General features: G+C 31.7%; 1 protein-coding gene across 3 annotated transcripts in view; it reads right to left on the bottom strand.

Moving 5' to 3' along the window:
• The window catches only part of LOC132731051 (pleckstrin homology-like domain family B member 1), a 161,689-nt gene extending 146,840 nt beyond the window's left edge, over positions 1-14,849 (bottom strand). For 2 of the 3 annotated variants that reach the window (XM_060717152.1, XM_060717153.1), the window contains exons 1-4: positions 14,668-14,849; positions 7,982-8,109; positions 4,892-5,012; positions 4,014-4,196 (exon numbers count right to left, since the gene is read on the bottom strand). In XM_060717152.1, the coding sequence (XP_060573135.1) occupies positions 4,014-4,196; positions 4,892-5,012; positions 7,982-8,026 (349 nt within the window). In that variant the 5' untranslated portion in view covers positions 8,027-8,109; positions 14,668-14,849. The remainder of the gene's footprint in view (positions 1-4,013; positions 4,197-4,891; positions 5,013-7,981; positions 8,110-14,667) is intronic. The other variant, XM_060717151.1, reaches the window with a different exon arrangement.
• Positions 14,850-18,585: the final 3,736 nt, after the last annotated feature.

The raw sequence follows: 18,585 nt of genomic DNA, 5'->3' as shown, positions 1-18,585 counted from the left end.
TTGAGTCCTGAAATATCAGAAGTTTGAGTTTTGAAATATTAAAAAAGTTTGAGTCCTAAAATATTAAAAAAAGTTTAAGACCTGAAATAATAGAAGTTTAGGTCTTGAAACATTTGAAGTAAGGGTCCTGAAATATCAGAAGTTTGAGACCTAAATTTAAAATGTTTAAGTCCCATATAAAAGATGTTTAAGTCCTGAAATATTTGAAGATAGGGTCCTGAAATATAACAAGCAGCTTTATTTGATTCTTAAATATTAGAAGTTTGGGTCCTGATATATTAAACAAGAGGGCAATTGTGTATCATGGCCCTTTTATCTCTCAACTGACTGAAGTATACAGTGGTTGCTATGGAAAGTCACCTGGTTGCTATGAAAGTAAACGGTTGCTATAGAAAGTCATTGGTTGCTATGGAAGTCAATGGTTTCTATGAACAGTCAATGGTTACTATAGAAAGCCAATGACTGCTATGAAAGTAAGTGGTTGCTATGGAAAGTCAATGATTGTCATGGAAGCCATCAGTTGCTATGGGAAGTCAACAGTCGCTATGGAAAGTCAATGATTGCTATGATTGCTTTGTACTCAGGTGAGATAAAAAGTGGGTCCTGACAAACAAGAAGTTTGTTTCCTGAAATATTATTAGAAGCCTGGGATGAAATATTAGAAGTTTGTGTTCTGTAATTGCATACCATCTTTACATTAATGTAATAAAAAATTTGCATCCTAATAATATCAACTTTTGAGGTTCTACATCTCAAATATTATTTTTCTGGACCAACTCTATAAGATATGGCACATTTACATGAAGAGTTAATTAAATCTTTCTGAAACTCATTAGTATCAAACACAAAAAATTTTCCCTTAGAATTGGCTCTATCTTTCAATTATTATCTCAATAATTAGACATAATTCTTGGCTTTTTTTTCCTCCTCCTTTCAAATATTTTCTGTAACATCAGTTACTAAGAAAACAGAATTCAAAAACAAAAGCAAAGAACATGACTGGAGTGGCGGTGTGGCCGAGTGGTTAACTCGTGGAATTAGTAATCTAAGGATTGCTGACCACATGGCTTAAAACCCTGTCAGGGGCAAGCAATAGAAACTTTCATTGCTTCGTACTGGTTGGTTCCAGGAATGAATTCAAGAGTGTTTCGGTAAGCTTATAGCTTTGAAAACAGTCAAACTAAAATAAATTTGTATAAACTATGTACATGACCCTAGTGTTTAAATATTTCATATAAATTAGATATATAATTTATTAATGTTTAGCTTAAGTTCAACTAAAATCAACTATTTTGCATGGAATTTTTGCATTCTTTTTGTACCCTTTGGGTTGTTGCATTATCTCGTTTAAGGATTTACAGAGCTAAAAAGAATTTTTTGGTGAAACCCTTAAGCCAGCAACTGTAGACTTTTTAATTTTAGTGAAAGCAAAAAATCGTTTTCCCCCAGAAAAAGGTTTTTTCAAACTTCCAGCAATTGCAGCAGAAGATAATTTTTTTCTTCTTAAAAACTTGCACACCTGGAGACCTTGACTCAATAGCTACTATATATACCTGGTTACACCATGTGCAATTATAATGAATTGATTTAGCATACAACACTCTTTCTTGCAGAACTTAAATGTTTCATTGAATTATGTTTGTTTTTCTGATTTCTATGATTATCACAAAGTTTTGGCCATAACTCAGCTGAATTTTACACATGTTTAGTCATACTAAACTTTCGTGGATACATAAGCAATAATTAATTCATTTCTCCACAAGTGACCAACTTCTAATCCCACTTATTTCTTCTGAACCAGCAGTGAGGTTTACAGGGTTCATTTGACTCAATGTCTGAGATAAATTGTCATGGAGAAGAAATTACACATTGCCCAAGGATCAAACCAGTGACCCCTGGATAACTGATCACATGCTCTCCCTTCAGTTAAGTGAGCAGATAATTGAATGAAGTAAGACAATATATATTAGTAATAAAAAGACATTTGAGCCGCGTCACGACAAAACCAACATAGTGGGTTTGCGACCAGCATGGATCCAGACCAGCCTGCGCATCCGCGCATCGCAAACCCACTATGTTGGTTCTGTCATGACAAGACTCATTTGTTTGTGCAGATGGTCTTGGCGATTAAATTAATAGTTCTGCATTACAAACAAGGGATCACACTCAAACAAGCGATAACAGTTTAAAGGGACTTCACTGAGGTTTTCTGATATGACAAGACTTGAAATATTTTTTCAAGATAATGTTCAATTTCATGAAGGTCTACATCAACAACTTGTGTGCCAACATTTTAGATCATTCGCTCACTCCGATTTTCCAGAATATTTATTCTAATTGTGAAAAATGACCCTAAATTGAAAAGCATTGCAACACTTTTCACTCAAATCGTCATATTCTAATTATTCTAATAATTCATTTAACTCAAATCAAAAGATTTGAACAAAGTACATGTATAAGAACATTAATAAATATAAAACTTTAAAAAATATAATAATAGATAAGTCAAGGTGAGTCTGTAACTGGTATATACTTTGCTAATTAGAAACATCAGAGGCATTTTTCACAGGGCAAGTGTTCCACTAAAACTTAATTATGGGAAGATTCATTTCCTTCAAAAAGCAAGTTTTGTTTATACAGGCAGGAATCCCAATCTTATGCTCAGGTATTATGTTTTGAATGGCTAAATCATTTTTTCCTCTCAGAATTTTTAACTACCTTATAATTGTTGTTTTTGTGGGTGTTTTTTTGTATGTGTATAATATAGTTGTTACTAGGCAACCAAAAATAATGCTCAAAAACAACAATTTCTTGTATAAAAGAAACACCTTTTGTCACCCCGAATTAAAAAAGATCTTTTCCCCGTATAAAAATTTATTTCAGTTATTTTTTTTCATTACTTTCAATTTCACCGCCCCCGTGGGCGAGGGTTAGATCGATGACTTCTAACCCTTACCCTCTGGCGTGGGGTTTGATCCCCGGGGGTGCTTGGGAGTTTAGCGGGAGGAAGGTAGCTAGTACGGTGAAAAATCTCCAGGAACGATGGTTAGGAAACTACCCGCCTATATGACTGAAATACTGTTGGGAAAAGGCATAAAATGAAACAAACAAACAAACAAACTTATCATTGCCTTTGATAATAAGGCTACAGAGGTTACTTCCCTTTGTTTAAGATAACTCTGTGACATTAAGACTATTAAAAATTCTGCAGTTAGCTCCCTTTCAACAAACCATTGCAAATACCTTACATAAAATAAATGAACTTACTTTTGCACGAGGAACAATTGTCTCTCTGATAAAAAACATGTCTTGGATTATATTAAAATACATAAAGAATAAAAGAAAATGTACCCAAAAATAAATTTCCATTATTGCAGCAATACATGTGTCTTCTGGGGAATGGCCTACAATATTTGACTCCAGGGACATGATTTGAGCAAACAAAATTTGAAAATGTCATGACCTATAGAGAGATAATTAACCCTTTGTATGCTGGGAATATTGTCATGTTCTAGAAATGTCATATACTTGTTGTTTTTTTGTTTTTCAGGTAATTTAGAAAATAGATGGTGGCTGTAACATGGTACCTCAGAAGAGACTGAGGTACTTGGCGTTTGTTATTGTACCAAGCTGTTCAATGTGTATCCAAGCAGGCTAGACTTCAAATTCAATTTGGAGGATGTCAAAATTTTTTTAAAAAGTTAGTTAGACTGCAGTTTATAAAGCTGTTCATATTTTATCCCATGATTCTAAGGGTAGGTACTTACATTATTTTAGTATTGGCAGTATCGAGTAGAGCATGTTTAAAACATACTTAATCACACTTCTGTCAAACATTGAAAATATGCCAGAACTAACTCAAACTCTTCAAAAAATACTTTCTCACAATTAACAATATAATGTTCAAGCACTCTTATAACCTAAAAATGAAGTACAGTTTGAAGTTGATTTTTTAAATCAGTGAATAGCTCGACAGAATAGCTCTCATGCAAATATGTAACCATTTTTCTAACCTTGAGCCAATCTTGTTGGCATGGCAACCAAGGTTCCATCCATGTAACACTGCTTAGCAATGGGAACCAATGTAATGACACCATCTTGGTTTTCAATGTAACAATGTTCTGTTTCCACACCTGTCCCAGTAATTGCAATATCTGGATGAGTATCTGCGTCTGTGGTGCCAATATTTGTCCTTCCTGAATTACATATATATTTAAAACCTGGATAAAATAATAAAAGATGGAAAAGCAAAAAGAACAAGATTTACTTGTAAATAATATATTTCCATTATGGTACCCAGACATTGGAAATATTGATTTGAAATACCAACCTTGAAACACATACAAAGGGTATTCTCCTGCTGACAACCACCAATATTCCCATATTTGTTGTTACCTGTGTACAAAAAGTCCTGCATCTTTTACGCATATTTGCAACCTTGACATTTGACCTTCTTTATCTGACTTCCATTTACTTTTAACAATTTTATTATGAAGACTATTCTTAGCGCTCAACAGTAAGAAAAGGGGCATAACTTTGTAAAAAGGAGTTTAAGGACATGTGCCCATCGTGTTAGATAATCAAAGAATACATGTGTGTGAAGTTTCAACCAATAATTTGTTCATTCGACACAAACTTGCATGCAGAAACTTAACCAAAGAGTGATGGTGATACTAAAAGCAATGCAGAGGTGAGTAAAATATATAGCTCTCCCAAGTCCTTTAATAATTGAGCTAAAAATGTAGCAAAATAGATATCTTTTTCCTCAAATAAAAATTTTCTTTAGGCATTGTAATTTTTAAACAACTGGAAACTGACATGTCACAATAAGGAAATAAATATTGGCTAACATAACCAAGGGATTGAGTGGTTAGGAACTATCCATTTATACCTTGTTGAAGTGGAAGGATTGTGACAGCAGTAGAGAAACGTCCACTTCCAACACTGACCAAGTGTGGTTGGTCACTCTGAACTTTGACCACATTCTCTGACTCTGTTATCTGTACTTGTTCCTGAAATAGGGACATCTCCAGTGGCACAAAACTCATTAAAGCTGCAATGAGTGGTATAATATTAAAATATACAAATACAACACTCATATAAGAACATAACATAATCTGAACTTTTTTTCCATTTAATCCAAATTGGTCACAAAATTTTCTGTTCAGTCATAGAAATAATACATGTTGGCTGTTGTAATACACCCCACGGAGGTCCAACCATGAAAACATAAATTTTTATTTTTTACTCGGGCACTTAAATGGAAATAAATGTAATAGATAACTAGAAATGTGTCCATAGGACACGGGTGCCCCCACCGCGACACTGTTCTATCAATCTTTTTACTAAGTCAAGGGAAATAACTCTACAAATACTGGATAAATCCACAAGCGAAACCCCAGGTGCAAATCTAAAATATGCTGAGCAACCTGCCCATAAGGTTTATTGACTATGTCAAATCCTTTTTGAGAAACTTGCGACACAAGTTGAAAATTGCAAAAAATTTTCTAAGTGAAGGGCAATAACTCTAAATATACTAAATAAATCCAGACGAAAATATCTGGTGCACAACTGCACATGCTGATCAATATTCCTGTAAAGTTACATGACTCTAGGTCAAATACTTTTTGAGTTATGTGCGACACACAGTTGAAAATTGCAAATTTTACTAATCAAGGGCAATAACTCTGAAAATACTAAAATATCCACACGAAAATACCAGGTGGCACAACTACACATGCTGATCAAAACATTTCTGTAAAGTTTTCATGACTCTAGGTCAAATACTTTTTGAGTTATGTGCGACACAAGTTGAAAATTGCAAAATTTTACTAAGTCAAGGGCAATAACTCTGAAAATACTAAAAATATCCAGACGAAAATACACAGGTGCACAACTACACATGCTGATCAACATTCCTGTAAAGTTTAATAACTGTAGATCAAATACTTTTTGAGTTACGTGCGACACAAATGTGAACGGACGGACGGACGGAAGGACGGACGGACGGACAAGTGTAAATCTAAATGCCCGCCACTAACGTGGGGGCACAATAAAAGAAAATAATATATGTCACTGTATTGAACTGTTCACTAATTGGGGAAGATAGTGTGTAAGCAGCCGGAAAGCTACAGTGTTTCAAGGGTCCCAGGTCAAAGTCCCAGGCAGGCTGCACATTTTTCTCACTCCGTGACAAATACACATCATTAAATTGAAAATTTATTTTTTGTGTGATTGACATGGCAAAATTTGTGTTAAAAGCGTTTACACGCTTTTCATTTTTTTACTCATTTTGCACAATAAAATTATCATAATTATTATTATGTTGAAGTTTTGTAAACAAGTTATATAGGTTAACACATAGTTTTTATGATGCTACACATTCTTGAAAACATATTTCCTGTCATGTCAAAAAAACCTCAGTGGCATCCCTTTAAATGTGCAATACAATCATTATTGCTCTAAGCACTCCTGATTGAATTATCAAAAAATTTATGCTGACACAGGAAAATAAACATTATAATAAATTACCCATTCATTCTAAATTGAACAAAATATGTTTTATGCAATAATATAACCAATAAATTTATGCATGCACATTATTCTGCATTAATCACTTAAACTTGTTGCACCTCAAACTACATAAATAAACTATTAATTAACAGCTCCCCCCTTTGGGTTTTTAAAAGGAAAAAAGGGAAAAAATAAGTGTTTCTTTATCAAGTTTAAGTAAACAAAAGATAAAAACTTTGCAAAAACATTTAAACATGAGAAAATTTTAAAAAAAATTTTAAATTAAAAATAATATGTAAGAAAAAGAAAAATTCCCCAAATTTTTTCTTTAAAAGGATTTATAAAAAGGGTAGGAAAAAAGGTTTTTATTTGTAATAAAAAATATTAAATTAAAAACAGAACAGTTTGTTTTTCCCATTTCTTTAAAGGTTTTTAAAAGATTATTTTCTATTTGTTTTCCTTTTTGAATTGGTAATGTGGTTGGTTTGTTACAAGGCATTTATTACCAGTGTACGCAATTGTCATAATGTTTTATTCATGTTAACTCCAAAAATAAAATTTATACAAGTCAAATAAAGAAGTGCAATAAATCATTAGTTTTTAAGCTATGTTTAAAGATTTTTTTTTAATTAAACAGAATGAAATGGTATCCTACTTTCATTGCTAAATCGCTGTGCTTATCTTTATATTAATAATACTTGAATATTTAATATCTTCTCTTTAAAGGCCCATAATTCCTCAGAAATGCAATTTTTATTTCCCAAAAAGGCTTTTTATTTTCTGGGTTTATGTTTTTGTTTTCAAAAAGTTACTAATTGGCCAATTACCTAAACCAACTTTTGCTTCTGTTTCCTTTTGGCAAGTGATTAAGTATTTTGTATGGAAGTCAAAATACTACATTCACATTTCGCTACTTTAATGACAAATAATTTCAAATTTAATGCTTTTGTCTTCATATTCAAATGTTTTAAATTTCATATTTACCCTTTCTAAAGAATGAAATATTTTTTTCGTTTTTGAGGCATAATGTGCCTTTAATCCATGCATTTTCAACTTAATTTAAACAGTATCAGTTCATTTCACTTTTATTTTCTTCAGTAATATCTACCTATCTGCTGTCTTTCATTTTATTTTTCTTTCTTGTAAATGTTTTTAATTTGATATTTTACCTTTCTAAAGAATGAAATATTTTTTACGTTTCTGAGGCATAATGTGCCTTTAATCTATGCATTTATTATCATTTGATTTCACTTTTAATTTCTTTCTGTCTTCTCTGACTTTTATTTCTGTTTATTTTTTCTTCATTAAAATGTTTTATATTTCAAATTTAACATTTCTAAAGAATGATTTTATTTGTGTTTTTGAGGTATAATGTACCTTTAATCTATGCATTCCCCATTTAATTTTAATACTATCAGTTGATTTCACTTTTATTTTCTTCCTATCTTCTCTGTTGTTCATTATTTACCTGTTTATTTTTTCTTCGTCTCCTCCTGGCTCCACTGTCAAACATTGCTTTTACCTTCCAAAGATTTCTGGAGTGACAAAAATTTCCCTACTTCTCACTCATGTCATTCTTTTTTCATTCACTTTAACCTGAAAAATAAATCTAAAGTCTATAATTCAGAAAGATAACCGTGAAATTTTATATAAAAAGTAAATACAGTGGAACCTGTCTAATCTGCACTTGCCCTGACCAGAAAACAAGAACAAAGTTAAGCACTTGTCAAAAAATAAAACTTGCCAATAAAGAGCACTTGTCGATAAAAAGCACTTGTATATAAAGACTGCTGATAAAATACTTCTTCTAAAAGGGCATTTTGCAATAAACAACACTTGTAGAAGAACACATGTTGTTAAAGACCTTTTGTCAATACAGACCACTTGTCATTGAAGACCATATACATTAAGACCACTTGTGAATAATTACAAGACCATTTGTCAATAAAGATCATTTACTTAACACCATTTTTGAAAAGAATACAAAACAGACCAGTCATTATAAGACCAACATACAGACCAGTCATCATTATAAGACCACTTGTCAATAAAGATCATTCACATAAAGACCACTTGTGAATAATTACAAGACCACTTGTCAATTAAGATTACTTACATAACACCATTTTTGAAAAGAACACAATACAGACCAGTCATCATTATAAGACCAAATACAGACCAGTCATATTATAAGACCACTTGTCAATAAAGATCATTCACGTAAGACCATGAATTTTATGAATACAGTACCTTACAATACAGACCACTCATAATTACAAGACCACCTGTCAATAAAAAATCATTTACGTAACACCATTTGTAAATAGAGTTCTTTACAATACAGACCACTGATATAAGACCACTTGTAAATAAAGACCACTCATATAAGACCACTTGTCAATAAAGACATCTCTGGCATACTCAATAAAGATTACTTATCAATTAGGGCGGCTTTTCCTTTCTGCAACGACTGTGTTGCAGATTTTTTTATTAATTTTTTTTGTACTTTCTTTCCTAGCTTTCTACAAAATTTATGAACTGACAGGCACAGAATTTGGGAGTTCTGTCAATGATGTGTTTGTAGCCAAAAACAATTAATCCACCAAGATGTGGTGTGCTGTCAGGTAAGTATTTCTTAGAATAAAACATGAATGAAAAATAACTGCTAATTTTGTACTGCAAGTCTGCTAGTTTGAAAATAATATACCGATACTATATTTTTGTTATTCACAGATTTCTGTATATAAATCCCAAAAGAGTATTTGATTAGTTTTCCAAATACTTCAGAGAAATGCAGAGGAATTTGTATAGAGATGCTATATACATACATTACAACACAAGGCTGTCTTTGAACATACTAAATCATTACAAAATGACATTTTCAGGTACTCTTCAATGATGGAGACAAAAAATTATCGAGGCATGTAAGTAACGGAACAAAACATACGCAACAGATGCAAGCTAAATGCATTATGGGTGGCACTGTTCTTGCGATAAATTAAGTCTGGTACTGACACTATGATTAAATCAACATGCCTCAACAAAATATCATTGTGTCTGAAATTTTTTTTCCCTTCAATCATAATTATGTTGTTCAAGTTGGTCATGCTAGTAGAATAGTCATACCGACTCATAATCTAGTGAACTAAAAGTATATCAGAAATATGGTTCTCAACAGTTATATACATATATAATTATATATTTAAACTTTGTTAATATTTAGGTATATATTTTAAAACAGAGTAAGAAAACAAATATAATTCATCTCAAAACATTTAACCTTATAATATTTATGTTAAATATTTTGCGTTTTTTTTTTAATATCATAAAGTCCATAATGAAATATAACCCTTTATTTCCTCTGCAGTTTATCCAGGACTGGAAAACTTGTTAGTAGAAATGTTACAAATTCAGTGAATTTCAACAAAAAATGCTTTTCATCTTCATTTACATCATCAATAACAACAACAACAGGTGTAAATATAAACAAATATTGCCCTCACTGGAGGCTATCACATGGTCTAGAATGTCGTCTGCTATTACTATCAGCATTCCAGGAACAGTTTTTGGTACCTTGCCTTTGATGTCTGTAAAAACATTATGACTGCACAGAAACTATGACAGAAACAGGCTAATTTAAGGTATTTCTAAGCACTTTTGACACTTTCATGACACATTTTTTAACAATTTTATGGCATCATCAGAAAATTATATAAATAGCAGAGCACTAAGAACATAAAGTTATTATCCCTTGATTTTTCTTCAAAACTTTTTATCACTTGGTAAGAATTTTCATGCTGCACATAACGCCTTTGGGGGTATTTTACAGGTATAATTCTTAAAAGAAATTATGATTCAATTCTAAAAACTAATCATTAATATTTATTACATGATATCAAAATTAGAAAAAATCACATTGTGGTTACTAATCAAGTCTATAATCTGTACCGGAGGTAAAATTTTGACTCTTATCTGAGGCTGTAAATGTTTAATCCTTGTTTTTTAAAAGCAGCAAACAGTTGAAACCTTGATGATCACACAAAATCGCGAAACTGAAAACGGAGCCTATTGATGGGTGGAAGAAATAACGTGTTTATCCATCCACAATCCTATTCACCATAAATAAGCATTTAATGTTTTTCTTTTATTACTTAAACTTAATAGTACATTCCTGGATTTTCATAATACTGGTTTTGTCATACCTTGAATTCGAAACATTCATTTATAAAGGTAGTCTTACTGTAGTGCTTTCCCGCCAAAAAATTCTAACATCGGCCTATGTCATAGAAAATCGGTTATATCCAGAACTTTTTTATTTTCAAAATCTTGGGTATTGAATTATTTACAATCACTCATCCTTTATAGCTATGTACTAAATTCTGGTTATAAACAGTAAGCAAAGATTTTGAAAAATATCAATCCGGTAATTACCAATTTATTCCCTGCAGGCCGGAGCCCGCAGGGTATTGGTACGCGTTTAATTTTTGATGCATGGAGGAGCACGTGACCTGTTTTCAGTACATGGAGGAGCATGTGATCTATTAACCGTACATGATTGGTTAATTGACCTTTTCGAAAACCTAGCTAAATACCGTTAGCCAGTACGTTACGGATTTACCTCGAGTCACATCTGATTAAGAACATAGAACCATTACGTGATATTTCCAATTTTCTATAATTATTTTACCATTTAAGGTGGAAAATCTTGCATGATGTGTTTGAAAAAAATATTATCAATGATCAATGTTTCTTTAATATCTATCTCAAATTTTACAAACAATAAATTGTTTATAGTGAAAATCTACAAAACATTCGTAGTGGTATCTGCCATAATAAATAGAGATATTTTCTGCGTAAATTTGTGTAAATTTTGCAAGGAATTATTCATACAATGGTATTTAATCATTTTCTTAAAAAAAAGTACCGTAATTGTTTTATGTTTGACATTTTCTCCGGCCTCCGGTCTTCAACGGTCACCAGTCTCCATAGACCTCCTTCTATTGATCGATTATTTTCAACTATATTCCTGATACAAACGCTTATTTATTTTTTCCCCAAACAATGTTGAAAATAGTTAAATGAAATATCTTTATATCATTAAAAATGTTTCCCGCAGAAAACCATTTTACTTGTTACGATATTGGCCGATGTTAGAATTCTTTAGGTGGGACAGCATTACAGTAAGACTACCTTAAAATAGTAATATCGAATATGTGAAGGCAAACTTTAAGATTTTTACTTGTGGCATTATGCCTGACAGACAAGTGCCACAAATGAGTTTCAAAATATTTGAAATTTTGTTGGCATCTATTACCTGTCTTTGTTAGCATCTGTCTCTGTCAAATCATCAATTGTTACGGGTAGGTAAGTTACAGTTCAGTTATTTGTTAGAAAATAAAATAGCTTACAAAATTGATGTATTTTCCAAATCTTATCATAAAAGTGGCACTATTCAGCTTGGTAATTCAATGTTCAAAATTAAATACTTAAGGACGTTTTTGGGAGTTTTCATATAGACATATAGGCAAAAATTAAAACTATTCAATAGAATTTCTTTAAACTTGGCAAGTTGTTAGAATATGATAACAGAAACATTTTAAGCAAAAAAAAATTTGGGGTCACCGTTCTCGTTTTTGAGTTATCTGCCCCTGAATCAGACTTTTCCACTTATTTGAGGTCATTTCAAGGGCAGATAACTTTTACATACTTAAATGAATTCTTGTTTTTACCTCTGGATTATGTTTTTCTTTTTATTGTTGAGTACAATGCATAATAACATGCAATTCCTTACATCGTTTCTGTTATTTTTTTTCAATGAAAATAAAGGTACTTTGAATACTTAAAGAATAGGCCATTTTTTAAGAAAAATGCACAGGTTAAAAAAATTAGTGGGAACAAAACTAGCCACTCTGAATTTGTTCTTGAAATTTTGCATATCAACTAAAACGAAGGTAAGCTTCATGAAAATAAGAAAAAAATATTGTATTGTTTCCCTTCATTGTAAATTATCTGCCCTTGAATTTAACAAAAAAGTCCAATTCAAGGGCAGATAACTCAAAAACTGAGGACGGTGACCCCAATTTTTTTTTCGCTTAAAATGTTTCTATTATCATATTCTAACAAGATATCATGTTTAAAGAAATTCTATTGAACAGTTTTGATTTTGCCTATAATTATGTCTATTTGAAAACACCCGAAAACGTCTTTTACATACCTTTTTCGATATTTTGTTTATAAAGGTCATGGACATTTAGTTGGAAAAGGGTTCCTAATCTTTGATACCAATGGGTACCCCTTGAAGTATTCAAAGACGAAGGATACAAACAATGTTCTTCCTACAAAATATCTAATTTACAATGTTCTCCTACAAAATACAATTTAAATATCTAATTTAAAATGTATTGGAAGAGGGGGAAGCACCGCGACCAGTATATTGTTATATTAAACATAAATTATTTGTTGTAAGAACAGATATATTACGCACTGATGTACGAATAGATTAAGCACTGATGTAAGAACATATATAAGCACTGATGTAAGAACATATAGAAGCAATGATGTACGAACAGATTTAAGCACTGATGTCAGAACATATAATTATAAGCACTGATGTAAGAACAGATTTAAGCACTGGTGTAAAAACATATATAAGCACTGATATAAGAACAGATATAAGCACTGATATAAGAACATATATAAGCACTGATGTAAGAACAGATTTAAGCACTGATGTAAGAATAGATATAAGCACTGATGTATAAACAGATTTAAGCACTGATTATATAAGCACTGATGTACGAACAGATTTAAGCACTGATGTAAGAACATAATTATATAAACACTGATGTACAAACAGATTTAAGCACTGATGTAAGAACAGATATAAGCACTGATGTTAGAACAGATATAAGCACTGATGTAAGAACATATAATTATAAGCACTGATGTAAGAACAGATATAAGCACTGATGTAAGAACAGATATAAGCACTGATGTAAGAACAGATATAAGCACTGATGTAAGAACAGATATAAGCACTGATGTAAGAACAGATATAAGCACTGATGTAAGAACAGATATAAGCACTGATGTAAGAACAGACATAAACCCTGATGTTGCATATCAGGTAAAAGGGTCTTGGCTACTAAATTTCTAACCACTAGAGATTGTACCCTTTTCAAGAGCGACAATTTATGCCCAAATTTTAAGTCATATGGGGTCTTTCGAGCCTACTGGTAGAAGGTGGCAGTTGCCTCTTCATGCAATATATCTGGCAGGAGAAGAGAGAGCTACCTCAAATGGAAAACAAATTCCAAGTCCCAGGCAGGATGGGAACCAAACCAATGAGGGGCAGGTTATTCAAAGTCAACAATCATATAACCATTTGACTTAAACTATCTCAGGCCCTTTTATATTACACATGAATGCTAAAATGTAGGGTAGTGAAAAGTAGCTCAGACATTTCTCCTCCAATTATCTAGACTTTAATTTTAATACTCTCTATCTTTTTGTCTTAATAAACATCCCAGATGTCCATAAAAACAAATTAATCATTCTTTTGTTACAACAAGTAAACTAAAACTTGAAACATTTGAAATAAACATTGAAATAAATCCCCTTATTTTCATCTTAATTCGCAAATTACAAGTTAATTCTTGCTTTAAAGCCTCTAAATTAAATTATTAAGATCTTATCTGTAACAAAAGCTATCCAGTCTACATTTTCAATTACTCTAATATACTGGAAAGTTGTCTTGAAATTCCTTGGAATCGATGCATGTCCTATTTAAAAGAGGCATTAAAATGAAGCTGTGTCCAATAAACTATACATTGTTTTATTTGGTGTTATGTAGCGCCTCCTGAACTGTTATCCACAAGTCGTTGGTTAGATCCTTGGGCGAGGTTAAATGTCTCAGCGACAATAATTATTGATCTCAGACATTGAGTTTATTGTCTTTTGTCTCGTACCGCTGATTCAGAAAATCAACTGGATAAGTAGTCTGTCACTTGTGGAGAAATTGGTCATTAGCTGGTTAGCCGGTTAGGGTAACCAACCGCCAAGATATGACCAAAATGTGTTAAAATCAACGTTAAAACCAAATAAATAAGCAAAAAAGTAACCGTACTTTTCCTTAAATAGTGAAAATATATTAACCTGTATCCTGCTAGATCCAAAAATAATTAGCCATTGCCACTAGCATAGTTAGCCAGACCAGCCTGCACATTTGTTGTTACTATTGGTCAATTTCAAGTCCTTTCTCAGAACTAACCAATCAAATGCCAGATATTGTTGACTGGTTCCCTGCATCTTTATACCCAACAAATTACAATTAACAGAAGTCACGATAAACCACAAGCACAATCATTATTAATTAAGCTCGACTTAAATCACAATTTTTCTGATCACCTTTTAAAATGCATGCACTTTTAATCGTATCATTACGAATAAAGCAAAATGTAAAACATTCAGTACATGCATGACTCACAAGAAAGAAAATGTCTGTTTACATAACACTGATGTCAGTTTATTTGATATTTGGTCTCTTGTGTAAATATTTGACAAGCATGAAACCTTCAAACATTTGTTCCTGCTGCTAATATTAACATCATCACATGCAAAAATATAACATTTATTACAGCTTGTTTTTCTGACAAAAAAAAATATATTGCCCACTATTGCAGTCATGCTTAACAATTAAAATATCATTTTAAGCATGTCTTTACTGCATGTTCATAGATTTATTTATTTATTATGCAATGCTTTGAAACTCGTACATGTATAACTTTATGACAACTGTAGGGGTAAAGTTTTTCTTTATGACAACTAGAGAGGTAAAGTTTAACTTTATGACAACTGTAGAGGTATAAAATTTAACTTTTTTAATGTTTAATTTTAAGATAACAGTACTGTAGAAGTAAAACTTAACTAATGACAACTGTAGAGGTAAAGTTTAACTTTATGACAACTGTAGAGGTATAAAGTTTAACTTTATGACAACTGTAGAGGTATTAAGTTTAACTTTATGACAACTGTAGAGGTATAAAGTTTAACTTTATGACAACTGTAGAGGTATAAAGTTTAACTTTATGACAACTGTAGAGGTAAAGTTTGACTATATGACAACTGTAGAGGTATAAAGTTTAACTTTATGACAACTGTAGAGGTATAAAGTTTAACTTTATGACAACTGTAGAGGTAAAAAGTTTAACTTTATGACAACTGTAGAGGTATAATGTTTAACTTTATGACAACTGCAGAGGTAAAGTTTCACTTAATGACAACTGCAGAGGTAAAGTTTAACTATATGACAACTGTAGAGGTATAAAGTTTAACTATATGACAACTGTAGAGGTATAAAGTTTAACTTTATGACAACTGCAGAGGTAAAGTTTAACTATATGACAACTGTAGAGGTATAAGGTTTAACTTTATGACAACTGTAGAGGTATTATGTTTAACTTTATGACAACTGTACAGGAATAAAGTTTAACATTATGACAATTGTAGAGGTAAAGCATAACTTTATGACAACTGTAGAGGTATAAAATTTAACTTTATGACAACTGTAGAGGTATTAAGTTTAACTTAATGACAACTGTAGAGGTATAGTTTAACTTAATGAAAACTTTATTTCTGTCAAGTAGGCATCAGAGAAGCACAAGTAACTTTCTATTATCTAGATCAAATATCCCTCGCAGGATTCAAACCAAGAGCATTGTGGGGCAAGTGTTCAAGCTCAAGTGGTCCTTTTAATTTTATAAAAGGAAATAGACCTGAAACCAGCATATTTAATGATATGACATGCAGTGTAATTTGATATCCATTTGACATTTTTCAATATTTAATAACAAATCATGCACAATGCATCATTTCACATATCTAAATATAACCTTTACGGCAGTGGGTCTGACATTTCAATACAGACAGAAAAATGTCCATGTACAGTCAATAGCTCATATTTGCAACAATTTTCCCACAATTTTATCATATGTCATAATTCAAAACAGTTTTATTCAAAAAACAATTCGCTATGAAGTTATTTAGAAAAAAACACTAACCCACCTACTGAGTGTAAAATGTTTCAGAGTTCAAACAATTTTACTAGCAGAAACAAAATAAACAATGTTTCAACAATGACATGTCTATGTTAAACAATGGACCCGTAGGGTGCTGCCATTTTTGACCCTGGGGAGGGGGGCTGCACTTATTTATATACTTTTTGAAGAAGACTGCAAAGTGATGTTTGCATCCTTAATATCTATGCTCAGGGCATTGATGTTTCTGAGAAGTAGTTTTCATTTCTTAGTCTTTATTATTTTAGCCTCTGTGACCAATGCAAACATTTCTGGAACCTAATGATACATATGCCTTTTATAGATGGTCACCTTAGGATTATTTCTGTAAAGTTTGGTCAAAATCTACCTGTACAGACAATAGGCTTCATGCTATCACAAAAGCTCACCTTTGAGCACTTTGTTTTCCAAGTCAGCTAAAAAGGAAATACATTTTTACATTGCATGATTATAAATGCATTTTATTTATTCATTTCCTGATTTAATTTGCCCTGCTTTGAACTTAAAAGAATACATGTCTAGTTTGTGTTGCAGCAGGAAGGTCTTCCTGGTTCAGCTGGAGTCAGTAACTTTATAGTAACTACAGTTTTATTTATATTATATTTACAAAGGAAATATATGAAATATTGATGAAATAAAATGTGTATTTTTATTTTCCGTATTTTCACTGTAAAAACTTATTTTTCAATGCAGTGAAACATATTTTCTGCATTTGAACAGGTGTTTTAATGGACTACTTTCTTCTTTATTCAGCCATAATACACAAAATTTAAGAGGAAGTCTTCCAACTTGTAATTACAAGAAAGAGAAAAATGTATGTAATAAACAGAAAGTTTTTTCTATAAATATAGGATTTTATCTTGTGGTATGAAAATGATCATATTTCACACCACTTGATGAAAATAAATCCTGCATTTGTAGAAAAAAATAAATATCCTCTATTTATCCTCCATATATACACTTAGTAACATTAAGGAGCAAAATATATATAGTAACACTGAACATAATATTCTTAAGGTTATATTCTATAAGATAATATATACAAAATGAGTCTCCAATTATTAGATAATAAATAACACATTGATTTAAAATAAAATAAAATGAAGGCACTTAATAACATTTTTAACTACTTGTTTAACATATTAAATCATAATTTTACACATAGAAATATACAAACGTATTTCTTCCAATTTATGTTCTTTGGTACAATTTTTTTAACAAAATACCCATAAAAATATCCTTCTCGAAAATTTAGAATATATAAATATTGACCAATAGTAACCAGGTGTGGGTGGGGTAATACATAAATAAGCATGAATTAAACATATATATTACCATTTTTTTCAAGTTTATCAAAGTTGATTTAATGACTTTCTCCTTTCATTCAAGAGCAATTTAGGAAAAAAATATGCAAGCAATAGACAAACATCTTAGATTCCTAATGGGTCTATTTCCTTACTCTAAGTGTTGTAATTTAACATCAATGAGCATCAGAAACATGTTCTTTTTTTTTTTTTGGTTGCGAACACAGTAAAGGTCATATGGCGACTTTCCATCTTTATTTGTAAAGGAAGACTTCAGGCACCCTTTCTTGCATTATTTCAGGCACAAACAGGCACTGTAATAGAACCACAGACGTTCCATGAGCAAGCTGGATGGCTTCCTCACATGAAACCACAGCACTGAGTGGCAAGTGGTTTGAGGTCAACAACCTCAACCACTGTGCCACAGACGCCCTTTGGTCCCTTTTGGAACAAATGTATTGAATACATATAGAACTAATATTTATAACATAATCATAAGCTGTCTGGGCATATCCATGAAGTATAAAACATTTACTAGAATTTTAATACTTTGCTCTTCAAAACAACTCAACTAAATGTATGGACAACTAGAAATGTGTCCATAGGACACGGGTGCCCCCACCGCGCCACTGTTCTGTCAATCTTATGACTCTAGGTTACAAATACTGAATAAATCCACAAGCAAACCCCAAGGT

The sequence above is a fragment of the Ruditapes philippinarum genome, unplaced genomic scaffold (assembly GCF_026571515.1).
Source record: "Ruditapes philippinarum isolate M1 unplaced genomic scaffold, ASM2657151v2 ctg1239_1_1_1_1, whole genome shotgun sequence".
NCBI classification, from domain to species: Eukaryota; Metazoa; Mollusca; class Bivalvia; order Venerida; family Veneridae; genus Ruditapes; species Ruditapes philippinarum.
This window is presented reverse-complemented; position numbering and strand designations above follow the sequence as displayed.